Source organism: Rana temporaria, chromosome 6, assembly GCF_905171775.1.
Source record: "Rana temporaria chromosome 6, aRanTem1.1, whole genome shotgun sequence".
NCBI classification, from domain to species: domain Eukaryota; kingdom Metazoa; phylum Chordata; class Amphibia; order Anura; family Ranidae; genus Rana; species Rana temporaria.
The window spans coordinates 7501064-7510293 of NC_053494.1; the positions used below are offsets into that span (position 1 = coordinate 7501064).

The 9230-nt window shown below is 47.8% G+C and overlaps 1 protein-coding gene across 1 annotated transcript; it reads left to right on the forward strand.

The window, feature by feature from the left end:
* Positions 1–626: 626 nt before the first annotated feature.
* On the forward strand, positions 627–8816 carry LOC120944335 (perforin-1-like). The gene is made up of 3 exons (XM_040358387.1): positions 627–919; positions 2018–2384; positions 7556–8816. Exons 1-3 carry the CDS (start codon positions 627–629, stop codon positions 8270–8272), a joined length of 1377 nt encoding a protein of 458 aa, XP_040214321.1. The 3' UTR covers positions 8273–8816.
* Positions 8817–9230: the final 414 nt, after the last annotated feature.

Sequence of the window (9230 nt, forward strand, 5' to 3'; positions counted from 1 at the left end):
GAATAGTCCACACACGACCGGAATTTATGAGAACGGATTTTGTTGTCGGAAAATTTGAGAACCAGCTCTCAAATTTTTTTGTTGTCTGGAATTTCGACAGCACATGTCCGATGGAGACTACACACGGTGAGAATTTCCGAGAACAAGCTCCCATCAAACTTTGTTGTCAAAAAATCCAAACGTGTGTGCGCGGCATTAGGGGGCGGTAGCCCTATTACCAGTTGGATTTTTTAAAAGGAATATTCGGGAATATAAAAGAAAAAAAACCCTGTAAAATAATTATGTATAGTAAATGATAAAGAGCATATCAATGGGGAATCTCTAACGTTGGTCTTGTTTTTATCTGTTTTCTGCAGGGTTCATTTTCAATGCAACTGAATATGTGGCTCATCTTGGTTCTTCTAAGCTTTGCCACCTCTACCCACTGCCAAACTCACCCCCCACTCACCTACGCCTGCAAATCTGCCATGAAACCAGAATGCGATAAACTCGATGTTGTCCCCGGGCACAATCTTCTTGGTCAAGGCTTTGATATTGTGACCATGAAGCAGACCAGGGCTCACCTGCTGGATCTCCAGACATTTTCTGTACAGAACAACACCTGCACTGTCTGTCTCAACCCATATATGAACAAGACTTGGCAAAAGCTGCCCTTTGCCATGGTGGACTGGAGGCCCCAGACATCCTGCTCTCGGAAGATCAGCAGTGATATCTCCCGATCTTCTGCATCGCTGGCTGAGGATTCTGCATCTGATGTGAAGAATGACTGGGGAGCTGATCTAAAGGTCACCCATCATGGGGTGTCCGGCAAACTGGTCATGGCTGGTTCTCATTCCGAAGTAGCAAAGTTTGGTGAGAGTAAGGCCAACAAAGACCAATACACCTTCCTCAAGCACCATATGAGTTGTGTCTATTACAGGTACGTCTCTGAATGTAACATATATTTTCATAATTAAATAAAAAGCTCTCACTACTTTAAAAGATCTGTTTACCAGCTGCAAAATTATTTTGCTTCCAATAAAACAGATTTTGGTAATTTGACCAGCATAGTAATATACTAATATATTGAGTCTGTAACTCAACTGCCCCAGTACCTATTGATAATTAAAGCAGGTATGGCCGAGTTTAAAAAACTCAGTGGGCATCATCCAAAATGCCATGGCCCAGATTCACAAAGCACTTACGCCGACGTATAACACATTAAGCCGACGTAAGTGCCAATGTGCGCGTATGTGTGCGGCAGACCCACGAACCAACATGCGCCTAAAAACAGGCTACACCCCGCCGACGTAGCTTGCACACGCCGGCGTAGGGTGGGCGCACATATGGGCTGGGCGCATGGTGCTGCTCCCATTGATTAGCCATTCAAACATGCAAATGAGGAAAATACGCCGATTCACGACATGTGCGTGTGCCCGGCGCATGCTACGCGAGATGCGCATAAGTTGTACGTCCGGCGTAAAGTTATTCCCCATAAATGAGGTGCAACCCAGCAACAGACATGCTCAGGTCTGCACTAGGGAACACAAGCTGGCGTATTGTGCGGTGGACGTGTGTCTGGCTGGGCGTACGTTATGTTCGCGGGGTACGCGGTGATCCGGTGTAGCTTAGGCAGTTGTGCCGGCGTGGTTGTGAGCAGGCGCAGGGGGTGCAGTGCATGCGTCCACGTCACGGCGCATGCGCAGTTCGTGATACGTACCTGTCTGGTGCTCGGCCCATCATTTGCATGGGGTCACGCCCACTTCCACCTATGCCGGCATGCGCCTTCGAAACCCACGCCACACTGGCGCCGCGTTGGGAGCACTGTCTTGCTGAATGCAATGCTTGCCTCTCCGCGCTACGTTGGCGTGCCGTACGGTGTGTGCTCTACGGCGGCGTAATGTGCGCCTTTCTCTCTGTGAATCTGGGCCTATGTCTGTACAAAGCAACAGGATACTCCCGATACAAGTGTTAAAATGATTGAAAAAATTAGTTTGTGTTTTTTTTTCTTGAAGCTCTAAATTTGTCCCTTTACCAGCTTTCGACTTTCAGACCTCTCTCCGCTGAGCAAAGATCTAAAACGGGCCTTGGAGTCTCTGCCACCGACTTATAATACCAACACTAAAGCAAACTACAGACGTCTAATTAGCATCTACGGCACTCATTATATCACCAAAGCAGATGTAGGAGGCAAAGTGCAAGAGGTCAACGCCATCAAGACCTGTCAAGCCACCATGGATGGCATGTCCATGGAGGATCTAAAAGATTGTCTTAGCATGGAGGCCTCAGTTTCTGTCATTGGGAAAGGTGAAGCAAATGCCAAAGCCAGCGCCTGCAAGGAGCTAAGCCAAAAACTCAACAGGGGGGAGAGTTTCCATCAAACGTTCAATGAGAAGAGTTGGGAGGTGAGTTGTACAACAGGAATAAGTATAGTTGGTATATACTTACAATATCTACAGTATATATATATATATTTTCATGTGTTTATGATACATATTTTTAGGGCTGGATCTATACTTCTTGCCCCTTAGGTCAATTTCTTCTAAGTTCGTTGTCCAGGGGAGAAAAATCTGTAGAAATTGCAATGTCCACACAAGATGCAAAACCTTCAACTCTTCCAGCCTTACAAGAGCCTTTAAGCCGATCCGGCAAACTGTAAGACAAGTAGAGCTGTGGATCCCTGTATAACGAGGTCACCAGGCCTATCCCGAGACATTAGCTTGCCTTGCTTGGTCTCCTCCTGGGCAGGTCCTCCCCCGGTTTCCTTTGTTAAGCAGCTTCCCCCACTTGGATGGAAAGCTTGGGATCCCCTTTAGGATGATAGGCCCCAGCCAGCATGGCTGGGCCTACTCAATAGAGATGCAGCCTCGGACCAACGTGGTCCTGAGGTCGAGATCACACACGTGCCTCGCTCCAGGAGGGCCACGAGGCGAAGGACCCTGAAAAACGGCGTCTGCCCCTTAAGTATCACTTCCCGGCATGCACAGCGGGGCACCACTCCCACTGGGCTGCTGCCGAGAAGGGTCACTTAACACACCATGGTTCGCTTGTGTTCCAACATGGGCCTGAGGTGGTAACAGGGGAAAATCTTGTCAAGCGCAACCATAGCCATAACAGAGGCTAATTTCAATGAAATTCAACAAAGTCTGAGCCCACTATTGGCTCAGACGCCCTCTAAATTTAGAATAGCGCCCCCAGTCATTGGGAGCAGGGCGCTACACCTATAATATATTGAACAGCAGCCTTCAGAGTCCCTTTCAAAATACTTGGTCCTTTTCTGTCATAGCAAGCATCAAGACACTACACCTCCCATCATTTATGTCCGATCTATAATATGTACCTAGGTAGCTTCCATGCATGAAAAAATGTATACTACATTCTAGACCTGTGCTTCCATAATGAACTGTGTCAGCAATCAAACCATTTCCTTGATATACAGCTTCTACCCATTGACTTCAATGTAGGTGGAACTCTACCCCCGTAAGGGCCACTGGTGTACAGTATGTGGTCATCTCCAACCCAGCACAGCCAGGCACACAAATTTCCAGTCACTCAGAGACAAGAAGCAGTCTTTGCAACTTTTTTTTATTTTTTTATTAGGGGAATTTAACTTGGATGGGGGAGGGTACATATTGAATGCCCATTTGATCAATGAAACTCTGTAGGGACTATATACACTCATGTATATATATATATATTCTCCTCTTCTACCTCCAGCACACACTCGCTTGCAGACTATCACTCCCAGGACCAGCTAGCATAGATTTCAGACTCGGCACAATCTCAGCTGGCTCTGGTTGAACGCTCTTTGCAGCCAGGGAGCGCAGGTCCCTGTTATGTAGCAAAAATTGAAGTTTTGGTGCTAGCTGCCCTATATGTGGCTACTGCTCCCAGTACCGCCTCTTCAGGGCCTGCCAGCCCTCCTGTCTGCAGCTGCCCATTTCCACTGTCCATGCCACCACTGTTCTCCTGACTGGCTTTGCACCCATCCCAGACTGCTCCATCCCAGTCCTCTCAGGCGTGCCTCCCAGTCTTCCTGACTGTGTGTCACTCACCAGCCCTCTTGGCTGTGCCTGTTCCTCCTGGAGACTTGCCCAGCAGTGTTCTCCCACTGTCCTCTTCTTGCCCCCAGTGCCTCCTGGCCCACTTATGGGTTTTCAGAAGGTCCTGTCCATAACCGAGCCCAGGCCCAAGGTCACCAGCCCCCCCCCCCCCCCCAGACTGGGGAGCTCCCTCAAAGGCCACAACAGCCTAACACTCCATCTCCAGCTTTCTTCTGAATGCTCCTCCCCAGCTAGACTGACCTAGAGTATTTGAGGGGGTCTGGTTAGGGCCCTCAGAATACTCCAGGCAGCTCCACCACACTTCCCATCCCATTTTTCTAGACGGTTCCAATACATTTAGAAATAGGGGGAGGTCTCAGTGATGCTGATTGTAAATCATCCAGCTCTCCCTGGATCTCTGCCCAACCCTGAAAAAAAATACAGACAGGGGCCTGGATTCAAGAAGCAATTGCGCCTGTGTAACCATAAGTTACACAGCGCAATTGCTTACTTGCCCCGGCGTAACGAATGCTCCTTATTCAGGAACCTCGTTACGCCGACTGCAGCCTAAGATATGCACGGCATAAGGCTCTTATGCCCGCATATCTTAGGCTGCATTCTTGCGAAGGCCGCTAGGTGGCGTTCCCGTTGTGCTCAGCGTATAGTATGCAAATTGCATACTAACGCTGATTCACAACGTTGCGCGAGCCCTGCGTACGCAATTTACGTAGTTTCCGTACGGCGGTTTTCGCGTAAGGCTGCCCCTGCTATTAGCAGGGGCAGCCAATGTTACGTATACCCGTCGTTCCCGCGTCGCGAAATTTGAAATTTACGTAGTTTGCGTAAGTGAATCGTGAATGGCGCTGGACGCCATTCACGTTCACTTTGAAGCAAATGACGTCCTTGCGACGTCATTTGCCGCAATGCACGTCGGGAAAGTTTCCCGACGGAGCATGCGCTCTACGCTCGGCGCGGGAGCGCGCCTAATTTAAATGATTTCTGCCCCCCGGCGCGCCCATGCAATTTACGGAGCTACTGCTCCGTGAATCAAGGGCAGCGCAGTAAATTTGCGGGGGCGCAGGGCAAACACGTTGCCCTGCGCCTCCGTAAAAAAGGCGCAAATCTACTTGAATCCGGGCCAGGCTTGGCTGCCAGCCAAGCCTGCACACATTTATCTACTCTAAACACACACAAAAACTATCTACACATCTAGCACTAGAGGGTGCTACACAGGGCTATCTGATTGGATGTTTTTACTAGCACCTTTGATCTTATGTGCGATAAATAATGCCTCTTGGTCTCGGATCGTTTCAGGCATAAACTCAAATTAAAATTGTTTAGATATTTACCACTCTTAATTAGGTAGACAAGTTACCCTTTGAAAAATGCTATTTACCATAAACAAGTACTCAGTAAATACTTAAGAGCCGGTTCACACTGGGGCGACCTGGGATCCGACTTCAAGACGCCCAAGTCGTGCGGTCGAGAAAATGAACAGAAGTGAATGGGAGCCATCTTAATGTATACTACTGAAGTCTTTACGACTTCAGAAAAGGTTCCTGTGCTACTTCAATCCGACTTCTAGGCGACCTGTACCCATTGATTTCAATGGAAGTTGCCTCCAAGTCGGATCCCCGTTCACAGTGAGGCAACTTTACAGGAAGTGGCCCCAGTGTGAACCTGTTCTAAGATAAGCACCTCCCTCCCACAGGGGAACTCCACGCCAAATTTTAAATAAAAAACCGGCATGGGTTTCCCCTCTAGGAGCAAACCAGGCCCTTAGGCCTGGTATGGATTTCAAGGGGAACCCCCTACGCCGGAAAAAACGCGCGGGGTTCCCCCCAAATCAATACCAGACCCCTATCCGAGCACGCAGACTGGCCGGTCAGGAAAGGGGGTGGGGACGGTCGAGCGCCCCCCCCCCTCCTGAACCATACCAGGCGCAATGCCCTCGACATGGGGGGGTGCTTTGGGGCAGGGGGGCGCACTGTGGCCCCCCACCCCAAAGCACCTTGTCCCCATGTTGATGGAGACAAGGGCTTCTACCCGACAACCCTGGCCGTTGGTTGTCAGGGTCTGTGGACAGGGGGCTTATCGGAATCTGGGAGCCCCCCTTTAATAAGGGGGCCTCCAGATCCCGGCCCCCCACCCTATGTGAATGAGTATGGGGTACATCGTACCCTTACCCATTCACCTGGTGGAAGAAAAATGTCAATAAAAAAACACTACACAGGTTTTTAAAGTAGTGTATTAGGCAGCTCCGGGGGACTTCTTCCAACTTCAGGGCTATGCATACTAGCTCATTATGCCTTTTGTCTTGCAGTTTTTTTTTTATGGTTTACAACCACTTTAACCTCCCTGGCGGTATGATTATTTCAGGTTTTAGGTGCTGAAAGCGGTACAATTATTTGCTAGGAAATTTGGCGTTTTATACTGTAGGCCTGTAATTTTTAGAAATAACTCACTTAAATCTGACCAAACAAGAGTCTAGTAGGCATCCCGAGTATGACATTTTTTTAAAAACAAAATTATAAATTATAATATAATAAATAATTATAAATAATTATAACAAATAATAATATAATTCTAATAAAAATTATTCAATAATGTAATCAAATCAAAATCACTGAAATTTTCTCAGTTGCAAAATTGTCGCTGTCATTATTTTTATTTTTTTTATGACGGATTTCCCCACAAATCGCTATCGCACAATTCTGCAAGTGATTATAAATTATTATCGCTGTGTTTTAGCTGATCTAAAACCATTTTTGACATAAAGGGACACTTTTGGTTGCTATGGACAATCTACAGTTTGCAGGCAGAAAGAACAGTTTTTATTATATAAAAGTACATGTAGGGCACTGGGCAGACCACTAGGGACAAGGGGGGTGTGTTTTTTTTACATACAGTACTGTAATCTATAAGATTACAGTATACTGTATGTAATGTGTTTGTTTACTTTTTTGAATTAGGCGCCGTTCTCCGCTCCCGTGCGTCGTAACGTCGCAGGGAACGGAGATCGGCGGCACAGGAGGACGCTGTGTGAATCGAGCGAGGTCCCCGCTCGCTCACACAGCGCGGTGACATCGCTGGATCCAGGACAAGGTAAGCCAGCGCACGCTGCAGGCTCTGCATAGCTACCCCGATCGTGACTCGGGGATACCGATCGCAGCCTGAAAAACCCACCCCGAGTCACGCTCGGGGATACCGCCAGGCAGGTTAATTCTTGTATTGCTTATGGCCAAATAGCATTCTTACTAAATTGCATTAACTCGCCCCCAGTTAAGAGTCATTACGTTACCATTTTGAGTGTAAAATGCAGCTTTATTAACTACAATATACAGTATTTATATGTACAGAATACGCTACATAAATCTGCCTAAACATAGTCGAATTTTCCACCAATGAAGCAACAATATGGACTTAATACAATTGCCCCGACAGGGGGGCAGAGCCTTGAAACCCTTATACATGGGATATACGAGAATGTCTTACTGACAATAAGCAAAATAACGTTTCTTTGTGAATTTTAGGTGAGAGGAGGGAAGATCAAATATGAGCAGCTCTCCTTTGATGTAAAGAATGCAGATGCCAGCGCTTTCAAGGCCTGGATGGAAACCTTAAAGACTGACCCCGATATCGTATCCTACTCTGTGGAGCCCATCCACCACCTGGTTGAAGCCAACAGACCTCAGAGAGAGAGCCTACAGGAAGCCATCAGCGAGTACATCTTGGAGAAAGCCCTGCATAGGAGCTGCTCTTGCCCACCGGGTTCCCAGCTGAGTCCTGGTAAAGAGTGCAACTGCGTTTGTCCTTCTGGTGGAGGCCAAAATATAAACTGTTGCTCCGAAAAAAGGGGATTTTCCAAAGTGGTGGTCACTGTACAAAGTGCCTCAGGCCTTTGGGGTGACTACACTACAAAGACTGATGCCTATGTAAAAATAAGTGCTGGGTCGAGTTATGCTCGGACACACACCATATGGAACAACGATAATCCAAAATGGCACGAACGGTTTGACCTCGGAGTTTTGGAACTCAGTCCAGGGTTTAGATTGGAGGTGGAGGTTTGGGATGAGGATAGTAAATTTGATGATGACCTGCTTGGAAAATGTGAAAAACCAATCAACAATGGTGTGAAGGACGAGGTTTGTTACTTTGACCATGGTAGTGTGACGTTTACAGTGAATGTGCAATGCCTCCCCCACCTGACTGGGCCCCTTTGTAGGGACTATGCTCCTTCCACCAGTTAGACACGTCTTCTATAGTCCAACCACTTACTTTAAAAGGAACTCCAAGCTCCAAAAACACTTTAAAAAGTTTGTTTGGGCCAAGCTGGCCCAAACTATGTCCCTCACTAACTGGCCAAACTACTGTAACTATGTCCCTCACTAACCTGTGAGGCCTCTGGATGTGCGGTATAAACTGTACGAAGCTGCGGCCACACACAGCATAGCGCACCGTGTTCTGGGTGCGAGCCGAGACTTCTGGCGGGCTGATGATGTCACAACCTCTGATTCAGCCATTTAGAGGAAGCTTTGTATCCATTGATAGAATACAGGGCTTGCTCTGAGCGGCTGAGCGCCGCTGCTGTAGACTGATCTGTGTTCTGGGTATGAGACAGGAAGTCTCGGCTCCCCCCCGGAAACACAGTGCGGTATGCTCTATGTGGCCTCTATGTGACACATCCAGCGGCCTCACAGGTTACTAAGGGACATTTGGTTTATTTGGGCCAGGTTGGCCTCAACAAACTATATAAAGTGTTTTGAAAGATGGCGCTCTTCTTAAAGGGGTTGTAAAGGTACAATTTTTTTCCCCTAAATATCTTCCTTTCCCTTAGTGCAGTCCTCCTTCACTTACCTCATCCTTCCATTTTGCTTTTAAATGTCCTTATTTCTTCTGAGAAATCCTCACTTCCTGTTCTTCCCCCTCTGAGAGGTCGGTCCCTGCACGGTGTGCAGAGACCGACCTGTCATCTGCCTGCTCAGCGGGGATCGACGGAGCGATCCCCGCTGAGCAAAGCAGAGCCCGCACATGGACAGCTCCGTGTGAAAGAGCCCTTAGCGTGAGTCGGGCCTTAAAGCTGATATCCAGCTTCCAGCGATGTTTAAATAGTTCATTTGGACCAAGCTTGTCCAAATTAAATATTCCCAGAGGCAGCGGCTGGGAGCGCTGTATAAACGGCAGACTCAGTTACATCAGTGCCAGATT

Bases quoted from the DNA above. Each gene is read 5' to 3' on its own strand.
- LOC120944335 (XM_040358387.1), top strand. From the start codon at position 627: ATGAACAAGACTTGGCAAAAGCTGCCCTTTGCCATGGTGGACTGGAGG. The intron at 920-2,017 runs GTACGTCTCTGA...TCCCTTTACCAG, and splicing joins ATGAGTTGTGTCTATTACAG to CTTTCGACTTTCAGACCTCT. The intron at 2,385-7,555 runs GTGAGTTGTACA...TGTGAATTTTAG, and splicing joins TCAATGAGAAGAGTTGGGAG to GTGAGAGGAGGGAAGATCAA.